The 26486-nt window shown below is 47.4% G+C and overlaps 1 protein-coding gene across 7 annotated transcripts in view; it reads left to right on the plus strand.

Annotated features, from left to right (window-relative positions):
• The window catches only part of LOC144176773 (uncharacterized), a 281475-nt gene that overhangs the window by 189820 nt on the left and 65169 nt on the right, over positions 1 to 26486 (plus strand). For 6 of the 7 annotated variants that reach the window (XM_077705232.1, XM_077705229.1, XM_077705230.1 and 3 more), the window contains 8 exons: positions 89 to 142; positions 6781 to 6977; positions 7954 to 7968; positions 8774 to 8843; positions 18997 to 19029; positions 22957 to 23010; positions 23261 to 23321; positions 25104 to 25206. In XM_077705232.1, coding sequence (XP_077561358.1) covers positions 89 to 142; positions 6781 to 6977; positions 7954 to 7968; positions 8774 to 8843; positions 18997 to 19029; positions 22957 to 23010; positions 23261 to 23321; positions 25104 to 25206 — 587 coding nt within the window. The remainder of the gene's footprint in view (positions 1 to 88; positions 143 to 6780; positions 6978 to 7953; positions 7969 to 8773; positions 8844 to 18996; positions 19030 to 22956; positions 23011 to 23260; positions 23322 to 25103; positions 25207 to 26486) is intronic. The other variant, XM_077705231.1, reaches the window with a different exon arrangement.

Here is a 26486-nt window from a genome sequence, read left to right on the forward strand (position 1 = left end):
CGGGCGAGAGCGCACTCTCCTGCGCCTGCCCACTGCGAGTGCATGTCCCAGCAGGCCCCCTCACCGTTTCCCTTCTCCCTCTCTGCAGAAGGCCAGATTCCCAAGGGGGCTCCCCTGTACATTGACGACCGCCACGACACCGGTGAGTGCGGCTGCAGTCGCATTCGGGCGCTGCGGCCTCACAGGGCGGCCATTTCCTGCCATCAGGGGGCTTTGTTGGGCCCCCTTATGGCAGTCGTTTTCTTTCTCTTTTTTTTTTTCTTTTTTTTTTAGCATACAAGGTAGCTTTATGAGCGAACTATCCTGGCCTTGTGGAACGAAAACTTTCTTCTGAATTCACATCTTTTAAATGCAAGCCAACTCTTAGGAGGAGAGCCATCGGGGCATTCACATTCGTAGGAATGTTGGTAGTATTTGTTTTTTTTTAATTTATTTACATCATACCGCAGGCATCAGGCCCAAGCAGGAGTGGTGCAGGCACATTTGAACAAAAAAGGGCTTAACATCATGTGCATATGGGTGTATGTATGCCTCCTATAAGGGGTGTTATAGGGGTAGGGGGCTGGAAGTGTTGCAGACACAAGGTAGAAAAAGAACTGCAATTAAACTTTTTTATGGCGGGGGCTTTACTTGGACCTACAACTAGTGGTAACGGTTTCAGTGCAGCGCAAGCGATGCAGTTTGTGTTCATTCAAGCATAGGTGGTAGAAACATCTGGGAAAACGCTACCACAGCATTGGAATGTAAAACTAAAGCATTTCTCTTGCACTGCTTGTCTCTGTTCTCATTTAGTCACGCAGTACAGTACAACCTCGTTACAACAGACCATGATAGTGATCATGATTTCAGTCTGCTATAAAAGAAGTATGAACAATCCAAATACTGTTACTACAGACTTTTACGGAATCATGGATGAAGCCTGTTATAACAAGAGTTTGGACTTTTCAACTGTTAAAAACTAATCACACAATAAAAGTATGCTGGTCGTTTGTCGAGATTCAGTTACAACTTAAACAGGTTGGTATTTTAGAACAAGAAACCTTCAGGATGACTTGGGTTTTCCAGCAGTTTCATCCCCTTGCGACATTGTGAAGCACATCACAAAATCACATGCATGACTCTTCTTGGATTTGCTGGGCTCCTGAACCCCCTCAAACTTTTGATTCACTCACACTATTATTAATCTCTTTCACTTCTTCAACCTACAGTTGCATTTTCATTGTCTTCACATAAATATAAATGAAGTTCAAGTAAAGGTCTCATTGCTAGGCTTCGAAATTTAGCCATCTATAATGTATGAGGGCATACATTTTTTTGTTTTAATGACCACTATTACGCTTAAATTCTAAATCCTATTACTTGACTGCCAAGACATCACACTTGTTTGAAATTGTTTTCGTTTGATCTCAACTGTGAGGCAGAAGCACAAACTCTGAAAACGTACCTATCAAATGAATGGTTGGTTGCCTGCACTTGAAAAGTCCACTTTAGAGATGCAAACGTGGACTTGTTAACCTTTCAAACTGGTCTGTTATATCCGAATGTATGTTGTAACAGAATCTGCAGTAAAGGAAGTTTAATCAATGGTACAGATAGGAAGACCAACCAAGCATTGCAAATCAGTATGTTGTATCCAAATGTCTATTGTAAGCAGATCTGTTGTAACGGGGTTCTACTGTAATTGTTTTTCCGAAGGGCGCGAACCAAGTAGCCGGCAACCCGGTGCTAGTAAAGGCATAAAGCATTGCTTTTCCACATGACCCAGTGATTTTACACTGTCATGCGTTATTTATTTTGCTAACACATCACAGTGGCTGTTGTAAATGTATTGGCGTTAAATTAACCATGTTTCTGCATTAAATAATGACAGTACGTAGTGTGCTAACTTGAGCACAGCCTTTTTCTTCTGGGGCAAATCTGAGATGTTGCCCCCAACTTGGTTTTTTCACTCGTGCACGATGCTGTTTCTTCATGCACTGCGAGTTCGGCCGCGTATGCCTGCTTTGCAGGAGCATTTAGCTGCAAGATATTCCTGGATGCGCCAAACAGCATGCAAGCAACAATACGGCATGAAAAATGTGCTTTGTGTATTACAATGGTTACATGAATGAATGAGATTGCACTTCAAGCTTGACATTGTAGCTTGGCGCATTGAGCATAGTCTGTGGTTTGCATTTACTGAATATGTGCGTAAATCATGCACATGGTATGCCTTGTGAAGGTGGTCTCCACTTTCAAGGTTCACCGATCTCAAAAAAGTCGTTATAGTTATCTCCACTTTGCTAGCTGCACCAGCAGAACTACGGAAAGACATGCATACGAATGCCGCGCTGACGGCCACTGGCATTCCATTGATGAGCGGTTTGCCACGGGCGACGCTGTTCGCTGAAACGACGATGGGGCCATACAACGGCTGCGCGGTCCCTATAGTTTTCCGCATTTGGAAAATGTGGAAATGCGTAAGTGCAGCAAAGTCTATGATAAAAGTGCTTATTTACGCAGATAGGGTATAAAAACACATTGCAGCAGTAAACTCCGGCGCATTTTTTTATGTTTTTGTTTGTTTTTATCAGTGTGTCGAACCGAAAAAAATACCGGTTCGGTTACGGTTCTCGTCCAGGTGAAATCTTTTCGTTCCAGTTCAGTTCCGGTTCGACAAAATCACGTACTGAACCGGTTTGAGAGCTTGAACTGGTTCGCGAACCAGTTCGATGAGTTGAATTATCACTGAAATTAGAAAAAACATATAGTAGTTTAAAACCACAGTCAAATCAAAATAAAAACAAAAATTCAAAATGCTGCTCCTCCCCAAAGGCAAAGGCGCAATTGCAAAGCAAACTTTAAACAATTACGAGATATTAGAAAAACAGATCAAGTTGCGACGATTTACCACCTACTTTCTCACCCAGACTTTATGTTGTCCTAGCGACTATTCATAAAGCCGCCGCCAAGAGATATGACGATGCGATATATTTTGTGCCCTTTCCTTTTTTGTTGAAATCGTAATCATCGCTATGGAATCGCCCATCACGCTAACCTTGAAGCCTTAAAGGAGCCATGAAGAGAAAACACAAGTTTGGTTCATTTGAAAGATTGCCTCGTTAGAACCATAACGACACCACTTATAACGCAAACTTCGCTCAAATAAGCTACATAATTAGGAAAAAAGGAAATGACCATGTGACCCACCAGCTCATTTTCCGCAACAGAACCTATGATGTCACTTGAGAATGCCCTGCGATTGGCGGAGGCCGGCAAAAGCAAACGCATGTTAGGCAGGGCTTACAGTTTGCATAGCGAGCTAAATGCCTATGAAACATACTGCACATTCTTTTTATGACAAAGAACGGTGGAGTAAACGGTTGAAGTTCCGAACGGACACGCAAGTGTGTATGCCAATGCGTACGAAACTACCGTTGGCCGAGCTCGACATCTCGCCATTGCCACTGTCGCGCAGACGAATTTTCGGGTTCAAGGCTCTTCGGGGCCAACAAACCGTCCCAGCACGCACAGCCGCGACCTTGCTTGGTATCGTAATCCCTTCACAGGAGGTTGGCCGTCATATCGCCAACCAGCAAAGGTAAAAATAGAAACAAGGGGAGTAAGGAACACAGAGCAGCAACGAGATAGTGCCACTCGTCGCACAGGTTTCGGTAAGGAGGTCGTTTTGGCTTGCTGCTATCGTTACGAGCTCGTTTACAGTTTACAACCACTGAAAACTTCAGTTTGTTCGAGTACTTTACAATGAAATTTCGTTGCTGTGTTTTGAAATGCCCATGTAGTACGGGCCAATCGTCGAGGGAGTGAGACATCCCCGCCGGTGAGATCTCCTTTCATGTGCTGCCCAACAACGAACCTCGGCGAAGCAAGTGGCTACGTTTTGTGAACTTTGCAAACGGAGGAGAAAGAGAGCTAAAGGAAGTACGAGTGTGCTCGCTTCATTTCCGAGGAAGTGATTACGGCAGGGACCCGGACATGCTGGCGCTCGTCGCCGACTTCGTCAAAGCGCTCTGACCTTGGGGAAAAATATTGCTGTACACACCGCGCATTGACGCTCGAATCTTTCTGGTCGGAGCGGAGAGCTCGAGCGAACGGCTTTCCATACACGACACCGGCCAACTGGCATAAGCGATACTGCTACTGAAATTGAAAATACGGCACATACGTACCAGTCTGTATTCGTCCGTCGTGACGGGGCTGACGAGGCAGCAGTGCCGACGGCTGGGCGGCTATTGTGTCTGTTGTGGCTATCGCGGAATGGTCGCTTTCCCGTCTACCGCGTATCCCACAACTCTTGCCGCTCGTGCACTTGGAAGCATTGAGCGTTCAAGTGGTGTGAGGTTGTTAAATGCAAGCCCGAGCTCCTCGGCAAGAGTTTTGTTCTCCGGATCAGGCGATTCCATGACTAGGGCTGCGGGTGCACTAGGTTTTACTAGTATTTTTAAAATGGCCGCCGTCTCGGTTGACTCCCGCGTGTGGGTGCTATATGGAGTCGACATACTAAGTATCTGTTTCATGGACCGGCTCATGTGACGCCATTGTTCACGTGACGAAATGTGCAATTTTAGCGGGAGATTTAAAATTTTGGCTTAAATTGCCTTATTTCTCAGTGAATAAAGCATCATTTGCTTCCGGGAAAGCTCTTGGGGTACTATGAAACACCTAATCTTTCGAATAAAACAAACTTTTGTTTTCTCTTCATGGCTCCTTTAAATTTGGGCCTGCGTACTGGTGCGTTCAAATACCAGCGCTTAATACCAATGGCGCACATTTTTTTATATTTGTAACAAAACAGAAAAATCCTACAACAGGCACATAAATATTACCAATGAATTAGATTATTTGGTCACCCTGAATAATTTGTTAGCTGTCACCTTATCAAATGTGTTAGCCACACTTTTGTTAAAAGTAAGCTTTAGGCACTACATTATCTGACCACTGCAATTCCTTTTGCAATAGCTATACCGGATGTGTGCATTACAATCAGTATGTCATCATACCGCCTGACCCCCGGCCATCGTTCTGCATGCTACATTGCGGAATCTTATAACAGATTATATGCTGTTACAAAATGAAAGGGAAATTTGACGCGCGGAGCCTGAGATGGGACTTTTTTGGGTAGATGCTCTTTAATTCGTCCACAGCAGTACTCCCCTCCGGATCGAGTAGCAGTAGAAGTAATGTAGCGAGTTGGGCAGTCAGTACAAGTGCACCTTCGAAAAAAAGCAGATCTGAAAGAGACAAAACTGCAGAACAAGCAGAAAAGGTGATCGCTGGGTGAATGGGACAGTGTGAGGTACCGGCCTGCCTTTCTGCCCGTGTCATCTGCTTTATTACTGTTTCTGCTTCCAAGACAAGGTCGAGGGCTGCAGTTGCTTGCCAAGGAAGTGCACACCTTAACAGTTTTCTCGGACATATCTGCTGTTATTTTTATCTGTAAAAAATGGAACTTGTCCACTGTACTGTGCTCAAAAACTTACCACGGAACTCACTTCCTTCGCATTGATGACACGTTTGGTTGTGAAAGGGCAGGGCAGGGCAGGGAAAAGTACAGAGTACTATCCACGTTTTGGTGCTTTTTTTACTTATTCGGTTTTACTTTTACTTTTTTCGTAATATTTTAAAACGTGATTCGCCTTTTCTTTTTTGCTGTTTTCCGTGTAAACACATTTAAAAAAAAGCATTTGATTGATGCCCCATGCTATATCTCTGCTCCGAGGCCCAGCTTATGTTGCAGGCCGCCAGACTTATTTTAACCAGCTCGTGATATTAAACGTAGATCGAAATCTCGATACCCGGACGTTTTCGATTTCCATCTACTTCAGACAAACGGTCGTCGGGAAGGGAGATGGAGGCCACTTGTGGTTAGCAGCAAACGGCTTAGCCACTGCGAAGCTCCTGTGGTCACACTTGTCCAAGTATTCACAATTTGCAGGTGTTGGACCTTTTAAACAAATTATGAAATGCAAAAAGTTAGCACACATCGGGGTGGGCTTTCGCTGTTGCACAGTGGAGCATTCCTGCAGCCTGATTGCTCAAATAAAGTCGCAGCTAGGGAAGGGCAAAGTCATTTTATATCCCCTGCAAGCTGCCGAGAATTACATTTTGTTTGGTCAGCTTGCACTACGCTCGCGCTTCCAGCAGCAACGGACCATTGCTACATTGGTGCTCATTCATTTCCTCTGTTGTTACATAGAGCGTGATAGTGTTCGATTCTCTGGAGGGAAAAGTGCGTGAGCGGGTACGAAGTTGATGGTACGTGAAAGAAAAAAAGGCCTGAATTGCATTGACTGTGCAATATCAACAACGGTGGGTCGAACTGTTTCGGCGTGAACTGGTAACCATTATTATTTTTTTTCGGTTCAGTTCTGGTTCGGGTTCAGCGTGCTCGAAAAATAACAGTTCGGGTTCGGGTTCAGTTCCGGCAAAAATACCGGTTCAGTTCCCGTTTTCGGTTCGGTTCAGTTCCGGTTCGACACCCTGGTTTTTAAGCCGGAGGTTTAGGTAGTCCGCGATTTTCGGGGCCCAAGCCAGCTACTACAAAATACTTTTGCAATAACCCACCAAGACACATTTTAATCGTTTAAAACGAATAAATTATCAGAACAGTCGGTAAATGTTGTACACATACCACAAAACATTTGCATCACGGTCAGCCACACCGACGCAGTTAATGTGGGAGTACTGATTAGGTATGGGTTGAGCATGGTGCAGCATTAGCGGACTCTCCTGAAAGGAACAGGGGAACAGAGAGTACCACTAACAGGCGGTGGCCCGCAGGGGTGCGGCGGCCGAACGAGCCGTACGTCTACGATCAGCGGGTAAGTGTGGACGGGGACCAGGTGCACACGGACACCTACTACGCCATGCCCACGCTCCGGGAGGTGCCCACGGGCCAGCACACCATCCTGCCCGCCCCGCCCAAGTACGAGGGCATCGGCCCCACCATCAACGGCATCCCCGTGGGATTGCGCACGGTGAGCTGTCTGCTGGCCCCATTGCACTTGTGAGCATGCCCAATGCACTTTAGAGAGTCAGGCTGCTGGCAAGGCCATTCCGTGGACCTTGCGTAGGGAACCCGGACAGAGCAACTTTTAGCCATCTCCCTTAACACCAAGATACGTGGCTTCCAGTTAACAGAAATGTTCGCCTTGCAACCAAACACAGTGTGCCGAGTTGGACCAACTCCTGTTCAGAGGCTGTCCCTACCCAGCGAGGCACAAGATGTACTTCCGCTCGGCATGGCTCTGACCAAGCAGGCTGCTGCTGATGAGTGGCTGTGTGTACAGGGCAGAATGAGTTGGGCTGCGTTGAAGGCAGTGGAGGAACCCACAGCTCGGTGTGGTTGTGACGTGTCGTGAAGCCATGAAAAATGTTTTGTTGCTGTGCCTGGTGTTTAATCCGAGGAGAAAGGAGCCTTCAAGCACCTCCTGGCTTGCACAGAACGAGGTCTGCTGTGCCAGTTGGCGGACCCGGTCACTAATGCTGCACTTGAGCCTATTCTCTGTGCACTCTGACCATAACTGGCTAGTGGGCACTGATCAGTGGAATGGGAGACAGGTCGCCCCCCTGCTGAATTCTCCTTTCTCCAAGGTTTTGTCAAGTGTTTTCATGTGCTTGCATCTCTGTGGGCTTCTCCTCTGTTGCCGTAAGGCTTGGCTGCGCATCTTTTTTGCTCAAGCTGTTGTGCTCTCTTCGTGCTTGGTTGTGCTCTCCATTTTGCTCTCTGCGTGCTTGGTTCATCTGGGGGGACTCCTTGCCGTCTCTTCTCGTGGCTGATCTCTGCTCGCTCGGTCGTGGCCAGCCTCCACTGCACTGCGTCTCCTCTGGCCAGGCCCCTGGGCCTCTGTCCTTCTGCTCGCTGTCCTTTTGTGCCGCGGTCTGCTCCCGTTTCTCACCGTGCCCGCCTGTCGTTTTTCCATGTCGCTCCCATCGCATATTGCGGAAGCACAGGAGAAGAGGCACCAGGTAAGCTCCACTTTTGTCGGCTGCCCCTTCGGAGGGAGACGCCACTTTACCGGGCTGGCAATGGAGCCCATCCGTTTCTTCTGCCACTCGCGTCAGGCGAGGCGTTCATAGATTCACTGCGCGCGCGTGGCACGGGATGTGGTGGCCTGTAAACATGAGGACAGGGGCCACAGGGGGGCGTGCAGCATGGAAGCTGGTCACTGCTGCTGCGGTGGACCTAACCGGAGCACTGTTGTGACCAGCCTTGAGCCACCACCACGAACAGTGGAGGCGAGCGAGAGCGTAGGAGGGAGTTCACTCCAGGAAAAACCGTTTCCTTCACCATTGTAAAAGAAGAGGTACATGGGTGGCACAAACATCAGCTCATGCGGGTAGCTCAGTTGAGAATACCAAAGGGGAGGCTCCGAAGCAGACAGCAACGACGCGCTGCCTTAAAATGCATGGTAGGAGCATTGAAGTTCCAGCGGTTGTCCGTGCTTTTTGTCTGACCTGAGCATGCTTATGGAAAGCACGGGCAAGGGCTGTGGCTGTACGCTTGTAAAGGTGCAAACTAGGGGTGATGTGGCGGCCACATTTCGGTGTTGCGATTGCCATTGTGCATGTGTTCTTCAGGATGAGGGGGTGAGTGTTCTTCAGGTACGCTTACTAACCCACGTGCAATTGTGGGATGTGTTTGAATTCTATTTCTTTTTGAGGGCCTCTCCAGTTTCAGTGAGGCCTCTGGGGTAAAATTGGCACCCTGGTGGTACACTGAGTGTAGCCCCCATCACTGTTCTCCCTGAACGCTGCACTGTGCTGTCTGCAGAATGTCAAGGACGAGTATGCCAGCGACTGGTACAAGACCATGTTCAAGAGGCTGCACAAGTACGGTAGCAGTAAGTGGCTTTCTTCCCCCCTCGAAGGCACCTTCTCCCCGAGGCTGTACTGGTGCTCGGTCTATGGATGCATTTGCTTTCAAGGGCTTCCAATCTGACGTGGCCAGTGAACAGGGCTGGCCAGCGTGATATTTTTTACCTGTTGCACGAATTTAACAAAAGTACCACAGTCAAACTCCGCTACAACAAACTCCGCTTCAACGAAATTTCCACTTAAACTAAATATTTTCAATTCCCCAGCCATAGAAGTCAATGCAACAAAGTCCATGCCACTACGAATCATGTGTCTGGCTTGCTTTCGCTCCAACGAAATTTTAGCTCCAACGAAATTTTTGCTCATTAGGGCTGCGTTTGAACATTTGTTTTCCAATAAAATAAGCATAACACCAGCAATCTGTAACTTCTTGTACATTCAGGACGCTTAGTTTCACCGGAAAAGTGCGCCACGTGCCCACACCACCACCCAAAACAAAAACAAACTCATAGGTGTACGCCATTGTTTGCTGGTGATAACGATGTGGCTGGCCGTCTTTACAAGAGGCGCAGGCCTAGTTTGCCAAGCCAGAGCTACAGGCAGTCCGTATCCAGTTGAAATCGCGCGAATGTGCTTTGCTGCTGGCACGGCGCCGTCATGTATGCAATGTGAGCAGCTGCCCTTGCAGTTTTCCTTCAAAGTCAACAGCAAAAAGAATGTGTTCGTGTTTAGTCTTGAACCCGTGTCATCCTATTTTAGTCGCAAGCTTGCGGTTGCGTTAAATGCAAGCGTGTGCAGCTTGCCTGCCAAGGCAAGGTTAGTTGCTGCAGTGCCCAGTCAGAGGAAAAGATAACGGCACCGCTCCTGCCGCAAGTGAGAGGGGGGCTTCCGATGGCCTAGCCGCTATCTGCAAGTAATCAGCTCGGTGGACACACCTTGTTGCACATCAATACGTTTTGCACCTGTGTTTCTTCACCCCCCTCCATAACGCATTCTTTGCATCGAGTGAGAAAACGGATAACCAATGATGTCTTTGTTATTCGAATAAACAGAACGTTATTGCGCCTCACCCCTTTTTCTAAACATTGTATTATGCTGCAAATGATGTGGAAATATATGGAGCTATTTTTCTTGCCCCATATGGTGTGTTGGGGCAGATTTCGCCTGAACGCATTTTCGCTTCAGCGAAATTTTTCGCACGTCCCGCCAATTTCGTTGTAGCGGGATTCGACTGTACTGCACATGAATGAAAGAGAATTACGTATAAGCTGGGATTGCGCACGGCCAAAGCACTCTTGCCTATTCCGTGGCCACCTCGGCTGTTGGTGAATAGGGATGGCGAGCCAGCGACCAAGGTGGGATAACTGTGCGTACCAAAAGAAGAATGCTGTGAGATGGCCACTTGCCCATGACTTGGCCTCTCTCTCCTCAGTGGGGTTTTTAGAGAAGTGGGGTTTTTACAGTGGGGTTTTTAGAGAACCGTGGATGCTAGACCCCATTTACTGAGATAAAACTCGGCCCGGTCTATGGAAAAAATTCCCATTCCATCCAACCCGTTTGTAATGTTAGTCGGCAAGCTGCATCCCCGTGAAAGCCAGCTTCCGCCACTGGTGAGTGTCAAGGCTTGCCCCTCTGGCAACCCAAAACCTGGGGTCCTTGGTGCGGATTAGTTCGATCTCCCTTTTTTCCTCCCCTGTACTGTCGGTCGGGTGTCCACTGGTTAGTAGTTAGTAGTAGTAGGTGTTGTTTGCCAAGGCCTTCCATGCATGGTGGCAAACCGAACAAAATGCCGGTTTGGTTCCGCTTCGGGTTCAGGCGACTCTCATTCTGGTTTGGTTGAATCAAGCACCAAACTGGTTTGCGAAGCTGTTTGCAAGCTTTGAACTGCTTCACAAATTGGTTTGTTGAGTTATTAACCAAACGCAACAACAATTTCCAGTTCAAAGCCACCATGAAAATAAACTACAAATTTGTTCATTGAAAAAGCTGCTTTGCCCTACTGAAATTGATGCAATTTTAACACCAACTTTAAACAAATGTTAAGGAAAACGGAAGTAGTGGCCATTCCCTGGGGACTTTCTTGCCCAGCCCTTACGTCGTCACAGGGACTAGTTTGTTCGACCGGTGATCACCGAATGGAGCCATCACCAAGAAGCATGACTGCGTGATTTAGTTTATACCCCTTGAACTCTAGCAGAGCTGTTTTAGGGCTGGGCTTGATGACAGTCGGTCCTGGAATCGGTCACGCTCCTTCTGGAGCACCAGTTCCAAATATGGAAAAAATTCATAAAAAATCAAAAATACGGTCGTAGGCCCTTCATAGCTTAATTGGCTTAACTTTAGTTTAACGTAGTTTAACTTTAATTGGCTTCATAGTTTAACTGGCTGGGCGATGGCTTATATCGCCCAGATATTTCAAATGGAGTCTCTGGAAAATTATTTTCGCATTCAATTGACATCACCTGTGAGCCATTTCTGGCAGAGCGTGGGAGGAGTGAAGTTCAGTGTGTTCCCAGCATGTCTTGATTGATTGATTGATTGTGGGGCTTAACGTGCCGACGCAACGCAGGCGATGAGGCGCGCCGTAGTGGAGGGCTTCGGATTAATTTTGACCACCTGGGGATCTTTAACGTGCGCCGAAATCTCGTACACACGGGCGTTTTTGCTTTTCGCCTCCATCAAAAAAGCGGCCGCCGCGGCCGGGAATCGAACCCACGACCTCGTGCTCAGCAGCGCAACGCCTTAGCCACTGAGCCACCACGGCGGGTCAGTATGTCTTCCCAGCAATGCATTTGTGTGTAGAGGTGAAGTGGACTTTAAGGACACAGACTGGTGTTAGAGCTATTTTTTTATTTACTAATGTTAATGAAACTGCACAGCAAGCATTATGGAGATCTTTGTGCTGATTTCAGATCTGCAGTTAGATGTTTTGCAATTTGATTATTTTCTTAGATAATTACTGATTAATTGCCATTATTCTGGGTCACAATTACAAATTAACTACTCCATACAGAATGGCGATTACCCCGAGGCTAGGCAGACAAATGACTGAAGAATGCAACATTTGAAGAACTGTTTCGGTGTAGCTATTTTTGGTCATTTTACAACGCACTGAACTTCACTCCTCCCGCGCTCTGCCAGAAATGGCTCACAGGTGATGTCAATTGAACGTGACAATAATTTTCCAGAGCCTCCATTTGAAAAATCTGTTTCCAACATTGTATTCTCCCCACATTTGGGTATCAAAAGCAAAAAAAAAAAAAAAAAATACAGTTGCACCTGCTTCGGGTTGCGAGACATCCGAGGGCGAAATGCTCGCTTAGCGTTGCAAGAAAAGTGCCGTTTCACCATCGAATTCTGCATGAACTGAGCTGTAGAGTGCCCTTTAAAATGTTATTTACAAAAAAATATGGTACCTTTTGATGAGGAAATATGCAGACTGATAGAAAAATGGCCATGGATGCTGAAAATTCCATTTTTCAGAAAATGATTTTTTGACTGTTTGTCAGCCCTGAAGACCCATCTGCCCTTTTAACTCTTTCGCTACCGCCGGAAAATTGACTAATTTTAGGGGCCCAAGAAAACATTTTTTTTCCTGCTAAAAAATTGGTTAGGCACTAATTGCAGGAACACAAAATGCAGATTATTGAATGGCCTTTCCAATAACACCTGTTTTTTTAAGGTTTTTATATATCATAGTTGTAAAAAAATATCAAAATCAAAATTTTTGTCAAGTTGTTGAAAAAAGTGATAAAAAAAGGAGTTGTGTATATCAATTCACCGGTAGTAGAAAAAAATTAGAATATACATTTTGTAGGAAAACATTTCAAAATCACGCCATAGAAAAAAATGTCGACTTGCACGGAACAGTTTGTCAGATACAAAAAAAAAAAAAAAAAACATCACCTTCTCAGAGGCGCGGAAGAGGTTCGCCTCCTTCCCTCTGGGCAGGTACGCCGACGCAGCTCGCCGGGGGGCGGAGCGGCGTCTTGTTTCGGCGGGGACCCAGTACCGAGTCGGACTTGGTCCCGCCCCCGCCCCCCCCCCCCCTGGGTTGCCTCTTGCAGCCCAACCCGCCTCCGCACCGCTAGCTGGGCCAGCAGCGGCTGTGGTAGCATCCACGTCCGTTGGGGATGCTGCACCCTCTTTTTCGTCCTCTCCACCTGCCCAAAGCACATGCGAGGGCCCGGACGAGATGGAGACGGAGGCAGTCGCAGCGACCCCCTCCCCCGCCTCACTGCCTGTGCCATCTGTGGTGCTCCCCACGCCTTCAGCACTGGCAGCGCAGGCAAAGAACACCCGAAAGGGTACCACGTCAAGGGGGCCCAGTCCGCTGGGCACCCCCTTGCCATCAGATGACGACATGGACGTCGAGCCCTTCCGGCTTTCATCGCAGCGGAAGGAACGGGCTGCGACGTCCAGGTCAGTAGAGAAGGCCAGAAAGCCCCTCCGAAGAGTCCAAGCCCCGAAAGACCCTACATAAATCATCACACTCCAGTAGCTCTAACACATCATAATGGGAAGAGAAAACATAGTTCAATGGAACTGCAGAGGCCTTCTGAATAATCTTGACGACGTGCATGAGATTCTGCATGCCAACCAGCCAAGTTTAATGTGTGTCCAGGAAACAAATCTGAATTCCAAACACACAAATTTCTTGAATAGTTACCTGGTACACAGGAAAGACAGGGATGGCTGCACACACTCATCTGGCGGTGTGGCCATAATCGCCCGCAAATCCTTAGCATGCCACCCTGTCACCTTGAACACCGTCCTTGAGGCTGTAGCCGTCCGCACAATAATTTTTAATAGGTTGATAACGGTATGCTCCATCTACATCTCTCCTGATCTTGCACTTCTGAGCTCTGACTTAGAGGCGCTGGTCGACCAGCTTCCTGAACCGTACATCTTAACAGGCGACTTCAATGCACACAATTCTCTTTGGGGCTCTTCTCGCACGGATGCCCGAGGTCGCCTGATATAGAAGTTTTTAACATCCTCTGGAGCATGCCTTTTCAACAAGAAACAGCCTACATACCATAATATAGGACACAATACATACTCAAATCTTGACTTGGCTATTGGTTCGGCAATTCTCTTTCCATGTCTTGAGTCGGGTGTGGGCACTGATCCATATGGCAGTGACCACTTCCCCACTTCACTAACATATATAGGTAAAGGCCCAAGCAGTACATCTTCCCATAATAGGTTCAATGAAGCACGAGCTAACTGGACCACATTTACAGAGACATCGAAACTACACCACACATCCATTGGACACCTGCACGTTGAAGAAGCTACCCAACTCCTCACGGCGCACATCCTCGACGCCACCGAAAAGTCCATTCCCCACGCCTCTGGTGCCCCGCGCAACCAGAGGAGGCCGTGGTGGAATGAGGACTGCAGGCGTGCGCGAGAGGCCCAGAACAAGGCGTGGGGTATCCTTCGTCGGTACCCCACGTCGGGTAACCTTATTTTGTTCAAACGGGCCAAGGCGTTCGGAAAACGTGTGCGCCGTGAGGCAAAACGAGAGAGTTGGCACACCTTCTTGACATCCATTAATTCATACACGGACACACACAAAGTCTGGACACGTATACGTAAGCTCAAAGGACAACAGACACACAGCCTGCCCCTGGTTAACACAACAGGGGACACACTTGAACACCAGGCTAACACACTTGCACAACACTTCGAACACGTGTCCAGTTCAGCACACTACACAAGCACTTTCTTGAAACACAAAACATCTGCAGAAAAAAAGCCCTTACAAGACAAAGACAAATCAAATACTTCCTACAACTCTAAATTCACTCTCTATGAGTTGAGGGTTGTTCTGAGCACGTGCAAACCTTCAGCCCCAGGTGCAGATAAGATTACATACACCATGATACAACACCTACACCCAGACACTCTTGAAACACTCTTACACTTATACAATAAAATATGGCTTTCGGGGCACGTTCCACGCTCTTGGAGGGAGGCCATAGTAGTTGCTTTCCTAAAGGAAGGGAAGGACCCTTCTTCTCCCGCCAGTTATCGTCCCATTGCCCTGACAAGCTGCCTGTGTAAGCTCCTCGAGAAGATGATAAACAGGCGACTTGTGTACTTCTTAGAGTACAATGGTCTTCTCGAGAGCTGCCAGGCAGGCTTCAGGGTGGGGCGATCTACCAGCGATCAACTTGTTGCATTAGTGGCGTATAATAAAGATGCTTTCCTCCACAAGCAGTACTGTATGACAGTCTTCTTTGATATGGAAAAGGCGTACGATACTGCTTGGCAGTACGGCATCCTCAGCGATTTGAAGTCCTTTGGCATGTCGGGTAACATAATGAATACGCTTTTTAGTTACCTGTCTGGAAGAACGTTTCGCGTGCAAGTTGGATCTGCACTTTCTAGGGTTCATGTGCAGGAAAACGGTGTGCCGCAAGGTGGAGTTTTAAGTTGCACTTTGTTTATTGTGAAAATGAATTCTCTTCGGAAGGCATTGCCACCGTCGATTTCATGTTCAATTTATGTAGACGACATACAATTATCTTTTAAGTCTTGTAACTTGTCTGTCAGCGAGCGGCAAGTCCAGCTTGGTGTGAACAAGCTTGCCGGCTGGGCAGATAGCAACGGTTTTAAATTTAATCCAGGAAAGTGCACTTGTGTTTTGTTTTCCAAGAGGCGTGGTATCCGGCCGGATCCTGACATTCAACTCAATGGTGTCTTGATTCCTGTCAAAAAGGAACACAAGTTTTTAGGCATAATCTTTGACGAAAAGCTTACATTCATCCCACACATAAAACAACTAAAACATAAATGCCTAAAAACAATGAATATCTAGAAGGTTCTGTCGCACATCTCTTTTGGTGCTGACAAACAACTTCTTTTACGTGTTTTTACCAGCTTGATAGGTTCACGATTGGACTATGGTAGTGTTGTTTATGGGTCAGCAAGTAAAACATCCCTCAGAATGCTGGACCCTGTGCTCCATCTCGGGCTCCGCTTGGCGTGTGGCGCCTTCCGAACTAGTCCAGTTGAAAGCCTGTATGTCGAGTGCAACAAATTGAACCTACAACGTCAGCGAGCATACACAGACCTCCTTTATGCTTTTAAAATTTCATTCCATGCCTCACCATCCTTTTAAATCAGTTTTTCATGATACCTCCATGACTGAACTCTTTTTAAATCGACCATCGTTCTCTGCGCCCTTCTCTTACAGAGTTAGAGAGGAAGCGTCAGAGCGAGCTGTCTCCTTTTTAGACACCATCCAAAGTTCTGTAACAGATTTCATAGCACCATGGCATCTCCGCCCTGTGTCATGCGACACATCTTTCACACATGTAGATAAAAGCCGAGCTCCCACATGTGCAATTCAGCAGCACTTCTTGTATTTGCAGGAGAAGTATCAGTGTTCTGAATTTTATACAGATGCCTCTAAGACTTCCACCTCTGTGTCCGTCGCTGCGCATGGACCCGGCCTTAATGTCACTAAAACTCTGAACGGTTATACTAGCATCTTTACAGCAGAGGCTTATGGTGTACTTCTTGTTGTTAATCATATACTTCAAAGCCACATCCCACAATCCATTATCTATACAGATTCACTCAGTGTTGTGCGGGCACTGTCGTCAACAATGCCTTCGAAAAACCTCGTTGTCAATCTGATCGTCAAGGGTATTATGTCTGGGTATGTACGCAAATTTGAACTGGTTCTTTGCTGGGTCCCTGGCCACTGTGGTATAGCCGGGAACGAAGCAGCGGACCGAATGGCTGCTGCTGCTACACTCTTGAATACAGTAGACATAACCACATTACCCTACACCGACGTGAAACCACACATCAGACAAAAACTTCGCAAAACATGGCAAACACACTGGAGTGAACAAACAGACAAGTTACACGTAATAAAACCTCACTTGGGACCGTACACCACCGACACACGCAATAGATACTCTGAAGTCGCCTTGGCCAGATTACGGATAGGGCACACACATGCAACGCACTCGCACCTTCTCACTGCATCTCCAAGACCTCTGTGCAGCAGGTGCGGAGAGGCCCTATCCGTGATCCACATCCTCATACAATGTAAGGCACTTCACACAACATGACACAAACACTTCAGAGAACTCTACAGACAACATATCCCACTACATCCATCGCTGTTTCTAGGTGACGATGCCAGTGTTTCTGTGAAACGTGTGTTTGAGCATTTGTCAGAAGTTAAGTTTTTAAACCTCATTTCCTATCACGCATAATCAAATCTGGCCCTATACACCAGCCATCACCATTATCATTAACTGATTTTACTAAGTTCGGTTGACACGTTTTTTTACCTACCTTTTTGTGGTAACCACTTCACTTCATTAAATAAACTTTTCTCTGGCGCTCTTTGCCCTTAGTCGGCCTTGCGCCATAAAAAACCCAACCATCATCATCCATCATCAAAAATGTTAGCATGCACGGTGCTCGTGTCATGCGGTGAAGCCCAACCTCCAATTCAAAATATGCAATTTCGGGTGGTTTCCTCGAATAAATCTGGCGGTTTGTCATTATCAGAGGCACAATTTGCCCCCACATAACGTAAAAACATCTTGTCAATGGCTGACTTTGCATTTACAGCGAGCACAATATTTGGGACAAGCACGCGATGCGGAAAAAAACATGCATGAAGTTGGAAACGGAACGCCGTGGCTGATGCTTGTTGTCGTTCACGGTCAGTTATCTCTCAAAACATAAAGCTGAGCTTTATTATCATCTTCTTACTCGCAATTGTAGCGTTGCTCGCAAAAATGAGGTACGATGAGCTAGAATCGTGCCCTGCGATCTTTGGCCGAGTAGCAGTTGCGCGATGAAAAAGATCAGCACAACGAGCCTCCTCTATTGCAGCGCCACCTAACAGTTTTCAAATGAAACAGTACAAAAACTTATCGGAGACTCCGTCCGAATAGACAGTTCAACTAAGCAGCAACATTAGACACCCGGATATACCCTCGCATGGAAACGAAACTAGAAGGCGAACAGCTGGCAGTGTAAGGCCGGTTTGAAGCGTTGTCCTCGGCGGAACAGATATCTGGCAACTGAGTGTGACCTTTTGACTTGCATCTGATGTTCTTATCGCAGAAATCGCGTTAGGGTTGGAGGAAATCAGGAGCGCCGTGCTTTGTTCGAGGATCAGTCGCGGACGCTCCAGGCGCCATGGCAGGTAGCCGTGAAGTTGGGTAACTGCGTAGTAGCGCTAAATATGAATTTCGCAATGCAGAAACGAAACCGAAACTGTTGTAAACTGTTTGCGAATGGTCCTGGGGTAAGTAGAACTACCACAGAACTTAGAACAACGTGCGCAAAGACAATAAAACTGCCTAAAATCATAAAGTAGCTTAGCAACCAGGCACTGCTTGACATTTTCAGCCGATTTCTGGGATTATTACTGTCAGAGTGCGAACCTGACGATTGAAAATCGTTTGCTGGTTCACCATTCACGCTCTGATAGCAAAAAACAAACGCTGGTGCAGAGTAATTACGAGTGCCACAAATTCTTCACTGGTAGCAGTGACGCGCGATGACCACGCCCCTTTTCCACACCCTGGGGATTCAAACGCGTGTCAAAAATCGCGTTTCCGTTGCAAAAATGAAAACAAAACTGATTTTGAAAGGCGCTTTTCTTATCTAACTCCGAACAGCCTTACTTGTTTGAGAAACGCCTGGAACGCTATGAAAAGGCACTCCCAAAAGTATCGATCAGATTGATCGATTTTGATAGGCGCGGTAGCGAAAGAGTTAAGAGTGGTGTAAGCTTGGGCTTCGTAAGCTGCCTTTTCAACATTGCCTGCTGCTTAGTGAAGCATGGCCATCTACGACCTGATTTGACCTGATATTTTGCATCGGTTTGTCGTTCAAGGCAGCAGTTTATTCGAGAACTAGCGTTCATGCACACCTAAATTGGGAAGGATTGGGCAGTTTTGAAGCAATTTTGATGGCACTGCTCTGTTCATAAAAATCCAAGGTGGGGACAGGTCAACGCAGGCGATGCAGCATAAATCCTGTGCAGAAAGCAGCCGGTGGTAGTACCTATACCAGACTGATGGGCCAGTTTGTGTTTGCAAATTCAGATCATTGGCTAGTTGTGCATTAGGTGTGTACAAGGCTGGGAAAACGTCTCCGTTGTAGCTCACTTGCTGAATCCCCTTGCAGATGACTACCAGACTGTGGACTACAAGAGGAGAGGTAAGTTCACTGGGGCAGTATACTGGGGATACCCGGGCTAGTTGAAAATGGTTCAAGACTGGAACTGCGCACTTCTTTCGTCTGGCTCTTGTGTGCAGTTCCAGTCATGAGCAGTGCACTAACAGCTCCGCCAAGCGGCCAGTTGAGTTCCATCATTTTTCCTTGTGTTTGTTTCATTTAAGGCCTCAAATAAAGGGGCATTGCATTTTAGCAGGAGAATTTAGCACCCGTGTTCAAACCGTTTTCTGAGCACAACTGTCAGAGACACGCATTTTCAAGGCACTAAAATCAGAAAAGAACGTTTACCTAGATTGAGAACAAGTTCAAGAGGGAGTAACAGTCACAGTATGACCCTGAGCACAGGGGTATTTTGCTGTTAGATGGCACGTAATAGCCATTTAGATGGTGCGTAATAGCCATTTGATATTTGTTTGGGTGTTTACCAGAAATTAAGGAAAAGTTGAAACAAATAAAGTCTGACTCTAGGAATCTGCTCCCAAGCAGACTTTCACTGCTGCAAAATTCGCCTTTTGATGCCCCAAAGCTTCTCCAAAACAGCATTATTTCTGCTTCCTGAGCTGCTCCATAAGGCTCAAGCCCACTTCCACCCCTGCTCCAGTATCTGTCGATAGACACTGGATTCTTATTTTCTCATCTTGGGTCAGGTCATGAGTGGCCATCCACTCCATGTACAGCCTCCACACGTCGTCCTTGAAAAGCTTGTTGATGGAGACGTCATGCGGCTGCAGCACTGAGGTCAGGCCACCCAGTATTGCAGTGACGTCCGTGAGCATCTCTTGCATTCGGTGCCGGATGCCCTCCTCGAGATGGCCACGGAAATGGTCCCCGACGAGCTGCATGGCAGCAGCAGAGCCTCCGGTCGCTGTCCTCAGCCTGTCTTAAGCCAATCAACCATCAGCTCTGCTGATATCCAGCCCATCTCCTGAGTGCAGATGTGGATGGCAGGGGGAAGTGTGTTTGTGGGGAGCGTCTTTCTGAAGACAACAAATGGCGGCAGCTTCCTGCCATCAGCCATTACTACCAGCTTTACAGTGCACCGCTGCTTCTCGGCGCCCATCGTCTTTACGTGCACACTTTTTGCACCCTTTGTTTCGACTGTGGCGCTTCTGGGCATATCAAAGTTTATGGCCATCTGATCGGTGTTACTGATCTGGGACAGAAGAATCTTTTTTTACCCCAGCTCCTCATTGCGGCGCGATTAAAATTGTGCACCTGGTCTTTGCAGTCCGCCGGCAACCGCTGGCACAACGCTGTACACCTTCAGACGCATAGCCGGTTTTGGCGCGTGAACTGCGTCGTCCAACCACTGCTTGCTTTGAAAGGGCAAGCAGGGATGCCATGACTTCTGGCAGTGGCCCGCTTGGGGTTTGCAGCAACTTGTGGGACACAGCAAAGCTTTCACATTGGAGTCACTTTATGTACTCCAAAACTTCTTTTTCCACCCTGGGAAACATCCCTTATTTGGGCTCACGAAATGTGCAACGATCCCTGTTTGTCGCCTGCAGCTCCTGTTCTTGTTTTAGCCAGTAGTGAACACGCACAGGGTCAACACTGAAGTGCTGCCCAGCTGTGTGGTTTCCATGCTTCAATGCATGCTCCACCACCTTCAGTCCAAAACACCGGCTGTGTAGCTCGTGTTCCAGCCCATTGTACGTTATGCACCTGGAGCACAAAAAAAAGGTCAGAGCACAGTTGAACAAAGACGTGTAGAGAAATGGTGAAGTCGTGGAGCAGCACAAAGTAACGTGGAATTGTGGGGTGTGGAGTATGCTTGTTACTTTGTTCGCACGCCGCCTCGCTTCTATGGTGCTATTTGCAAGAAGGTTTGTGTTGTGTTTGGCAGATGGCGCTCCGCAAGCTCGCCGCATTTTTTTATGCAAGGTAGCGCGAAAGTAAACTTTCAAGAAGAAAAGGGGGGACGGGTTCATTACGTGAGTAAATACGGTATACATTTTTCATCGTAGTCTTCTGTAGGGAGTCCCCACCCAATTCAATGCATGTTTCGTGGTAATGTGAGTCACCCCAGTGCGGGATTAACTTTTTGATTTCCCAACATATGTTTCGTTTCACATCTCAGCTACACACAGTCATCGTTGCACATGCGGATGTGTCTTACCGTATAATGCGGAATATAGGTCGAGGCGGAATATAGGTCGACCCCCTTACCTTGTAGCCGAAAAATGCAAAAAAAAAAACATAATTAGGTACCAACCATTGTTTTATTGAGACTATAACTTGTTTCGTCTCAGATTACTCATTTAAAACTGTCTGAAGTATCGTCGGACGACTGCTTCTGGCTGGCTGTCGCCCACACAGCAGGTCGTCCTCGGTGCAGTCCAGGGAATTGCTTATGCAGCCCTTCTTTAAACACTCGCAAGACGATGTCATCGTGAAGCGAGCGCAAAGCATGGGACACTCGTGTGCAGACCGGAGCGACAGCCAGTCTGTGCAGGCGGTCAGCAAACATCCTGGGGTATCCATTCGTAGAGACATCGCACGACGCTAGCGGACAAAATTTGCCCCTTTGTACAGCAGCACAGGTGCACAGAGCAGCGCCCATGAAATGAGGCCTTCCGAGCGTTGCATACTGAGAGCTGCCCCTTCAGCTAACGCCGCTAGCAACACTTCTTTTGGTGATACCGAACTGGCGTAAGGCGGACACGTCATTGGCCTTGGAAAACCCCCAACTTTTCTTTTAAATGCTGCTGTAAACAGGCACTAAGTGCCTAAACTCATATTGAGCAAGAAGAAAATTGCACGCACACACTCGCCGGCAGCGAGAGAAGCAACAAAACAAAGGCTGCGTTCCAATTCGTGGACAGCTTCGTAGACAGCCTACGAAGCAGTCTAACTAGACGTCTAAAGGAATAAAATTGGAACGGCGGCGCGGTCGCAAGCGCAACACCAGCGCAGACGACAGCGTCATAGCAGACATGCTGGGTTGCGCAAGCCGCAGATTTCGTAACTATTATTACCGTTGCTATTACAAATGTTACGTAATTAAAAAATTAAACAAATTCATCTTCATCCCTAGTAACTTATACTAAATATTTAAATAAAGGAATAAGTGCTTTTGTTTTAACATTAATACGCAAAAAGGTGGCGCTGGCGTCACTTATTAGTTGAGACAGGAAGGTAGCCTGCATCGTTGCTGACTTCGATGCTGTCTCTTTGAAGCAGTCTTCGTTGACTGCTTCGTTCGAATTGGAACAGGGCTTAACATGGCGTACTGTCCGCGAAGACGGCAACGAAGCTGTCTAAACGGTAAATTGGAACGCACCCAAAGATGGCGTCGCGTCCGATTGATGGTGGTGGCGATGGTGCCTTTGGGGTTTGGATGGGCTCGATGGGCTGCCCGGTCGCCAGATGACAACTGCCAGTGACTGCAATATAGGTCGAGGGGTGACTTTTCGGCAAATTTTTCTGTAAAAAATAGTCCTCAAGTTCCACATTGGCTGAACCATACAGGTTTTTCAAGTTTAAAAGCGGCAGCATGCTTTCACTCGGTTGAAAGTCCCAGCAGGAGACAGCTAAAAACTTGAGGCCGTAATGTGTGTGCAGGATGCCGCTCCACATGGAGTTCTTAACACTGTTCCTGTGCGAGAAAAGGCACTCCATGCTGGCGTTACTTCTGGGCATGGCCAGCGGTGTTGCTTATTTGAAGTAGTTTTAACCCGTGGATTTTGTTTAGTGAATTGAGCACTCGTGCTGAAGTGCTGAGGTTGTCACTATCAAGAGTCGTTATAGAGAGCACTGTGTGCAGCAGTGCCCTGAAGGTTAGGACGGGATGCTAGTTGAGCATCTTTGCCGTGTGCTCCGTCTGTCATTGCACCACATCCGAAGCTCTGTAACGAGCCCCTACAGACTGTGCAGGACTGTACAGCTGCACTTGCTTTTCACCTACAGGTAACCAGCACAGTGACGGCTACATGTCAGAGCCCGACTTCTCGAGGGATGATGGTGAGTGGTTTTCGATGACCCCCTGGATGATGTGTAGTCTTTGCTGCGGTCACAGTACTGGGCTGCTCTAATGGGGCACCTGCTTGTGAGGATGGGAGCTTGGCCAAGGGTGGAGAGCATGAATTCTCTTCTTTACTTCCGGTAGCCCACCTATGTAGAAGGCGAGATTAGCCGGGCCTCTTCGGTCCGTCGCGTTGGTAGGGTGTGGACGTGGTGGCCTGAGGCACAGTGTTGGCTGCCCCTGTTTCAGATCGGCCCATGTTTGGTGGCAAGGGAGCCAAGAGGGCCATCAACAGGAGCTACGCCAGCGGGTGAGGCCTTTGCATTCTCGTTGCTCTTGAGATCACACTCTGTGGTTATGGTCATGGAGCAGGAGTGTTGCTGGAGCACAGGCGAGGGTGGGTGGCCTCCAGTGCACCGGGACTGGCTTGTCTGGGGCCAGCTAGTGAGCGGCCTGCTCTGCTTTTGCTTGTGAAATGTGTTTTAGGTTCACGTTAAACTTCACTCATCATTTGCACACACAAGACAAGAACAAAATAAAATCTCTTGCAGCGACAGGCCTCTGTGTAAATGACGTGTCTGCATACACCACATGGATACATGGGCCCCATCATTGTTCCCTCCTACACTTCATCCGCAAAAAGAATATTTTAATATTCATCTTATTATCTTAATATTCATCTTAATATTCATATTCGGCGTCACCAACTCATACCCCCTCATCTATGCCCAGTGGCAAAATAAGCACTCTCACTCTAAATAAAAATAAAAATAATGAAATTTGTGTCTACGCATGGGATTCGTTATGCCATGCTGCTTCATCTTCCCACGTGGTAGTGCGAGAGTGTGCCGATGCAGTCGTCAGCTTTGGTGCACACATCATGCTGCCTCTAGCCCTATGGAAGTACTAAGAGAACCAAACAAAAAGCATAAAGAGACCCATAATAATACCATGCGTTCAAAATGTTTCCCACCTGTCTAAACAAATAACACAAAGACGCCAGGCTCCTGTGTTTTTTTTTTTTTTGTTTTTGTTTTTTGACCCGTTGGAGTTGGAGAGCATGTGACAGAAAGTAAGCAAACCTTCCAAGAAAGGCAAAAGTCAGCAGTACGGAACCAAGCACCGGAACAAAGAGGTCGAGTGTAAGGAACAAGTCCTCTACAAGATACTGTATTCGCACGATTTTAACGCACACCTTTTTTCGGTAAAGGTAGACTTAAGATTTGCATGTGTGTTACAATCGAACTCAAAACTGAAATCAGCTTTCAATGTTCCCCGCTTAAGTTTTAATGCCAGCAAGAGATGGATAGCAAGTTTATGATGCACAAGGAATTTTTGCTGCCACAGGTGCGTGCGTTCTATAAAATGTCTTTTGCCAGGTACGTAATGCCATGTCTTTTGCATCTGCATGGTAGAATCAGCGACAAGTTATATTTTCTAATTTTCATGGGTAAACTTGCCTGCGCGGTACAATCTGGGGCGCATTAGGATTGTGTGAATATGGTACCCTTTTCATGTAGAAAAGCATATATTGGGAAGACAGAAAGATGATTAATTAAATGGACGATTTAGAGAGCTCTGCAATGGTGAAAATGCACCCCTCGGCTGGATGATGTATACGTGTTGGCAGAGAACACAGAGCACACGAAAAGAGAGGTCATCGAAGCTCGCCACGTTTGCCCCGAAGCTGGCAGCTGCATCGGCGTACTCTGTCGTACTAGCCCATGGGGAGCTAAAGCCTACTGAAAGCAGCATGGCGTAACGAATCCCGCGTGTGGGCATGGATTTTATCTAGTTTTTGTCTCGTCACCCTCGCCCCCACTTCCGGTTGGTAGTTTGCGCTTGTCTTGTGACGTATGCAAACAGTGAGTGCAGCCTCACATGAACACGTACATAGGGTGGCTAGACGAACAGGCTGCCGGCCTCTCCTTTGCCAGGGCTGTGCCCTTAAGGTCCGGCTGCATGCCGGGTGGGTGTGCCTACTGGTGGATAGTGGTTGTGATTTCAGCGCACACAGGGATCGGGGAAGTGAGCAGGGCTTAGCCCTGGCGCTCGAAATTGTCTTCTTGCCCAATTGTCGCCTTTCCTGCAGCCTCGCGACGCTGCCGACCACGACCTCGTACAAGATCCAGCCGCGCAGCATCGAGGAGTACGAGCCGGGCCACTCGTCCATTGCGGAGCGGGAGGCCGCCTTTGTGAGTGGCTGCTTCTGAGGGGTGGGGCCGTCGCAGTGTTGTGCCCAGGGGCTGTGACCCCTTGGGGGGGCCAGAGTCGCTCTCGCCGTATATCTGCCAAAAGATGGTAGTGGGTCACAACTTTTGTCCAATTATTGCTGCTGCTAGTGTACTTACACAGTTAAACCTGGATGTAATGAGGTTGACAAAAGTTCACAATTTTTCATTACATCCAGGTTTTTGTTACATGCAGGTTTCGAATTAAGGCTCGCATGAATGAAGCAGAAACAAAACCGAAATGCTAAGCATCAGTCAGGGTGAACTTTCCCTTCAAGGATTTATTTCACAGTAAAAAACTGCGCGATTTGTGTCTGCTGCTTTCACACAAGCTTGGGCACTGTACGGTGCTTCAAAGAAGCAAGGTCATTAACCCCCGCATTCAGAAATGTTACTTAAGTGTCACTTTGGCTTTTGGCACTTTTCGGTGCCTTAACGGGTTTCAACAACCAAACTTATGCTGAAAAGGCTTCTTTTCACGAACTTGATGCTCCTTTCCACACTCAAAATTGTTGAGGGGATGCTAGTTAGGATACTCTATCGGGTCGAGATGGCATTCAAAATTGTGGCCTTGCATTGAATAGGCAAAACTTTTCGTTTTCTGGCACCAGAACTTATCACTGACGAACCGACACCACAGACAGCAGTGGAGACACGCAACTACACACTGACGGGCAGGCCTAGCACCTGAAAACTTGTCTCAAACACGTAGAAACACACAGTGGTTTGTGGTTTGGGCAAGAAAAAAAGTTCAGTGTAGACTTGAGCAGAGTTGCACGTCCATCCACCATCTTGAGTTCCAAGTTTGTGTAAGAAAGCCGCCCGTTGTGCATGTTGGAGCTGCCACTCCGGTTGCAGCAGCGGGGTGAAATTGGCGCGTGCGGGGGCTGCTGGCTTGTGAACTGGCATGTGCACCGGTGCGTGTAATCTGGCGGCGTGGCATCCTGTGGAAATCAGACACGCAACTTTAGGGAAGCTTGTAGAGGAACTCTAGTTAAGTGTAGTTACTCTTGCCGCCTGGTATCGTGCTACACAAGCAAAACATTGTCTGCTACATTAGCCATGGGATGATGCTAGCCGCTCCATTTTATCATCATGGCGAATTTTGTTTTTAGGCGATTCTAGACATTTTCATAGCTGCTGGCTCCTTACAGTAGTGGTAGTATTCGCTAAATTAGTGCATTTCTCTTGATGATTTTTCAGTAAAAGGGCAAAACACAATGACTGATCAGCTTAGCGAGTTC

Source organism: Haemaphysalis longicornis, unplaced genomic scaffold (assembly GCF_048455015.1).
Source record: "Haemaphysalis longicornis isolate Haplotype H1 unplaced genomic scaffold, Haemaphysalis longicornis Haplotype H1 scaffold_1, whole genome shotgun sequence".
Taxonomy (NCBI): domain Eukaryota; kingdom Metazoa; phylum Arthropoda; class Arachnida; order Ixodida; family Ixodidae; genus Haemaphysalis; species Haemaphysalis longicornis.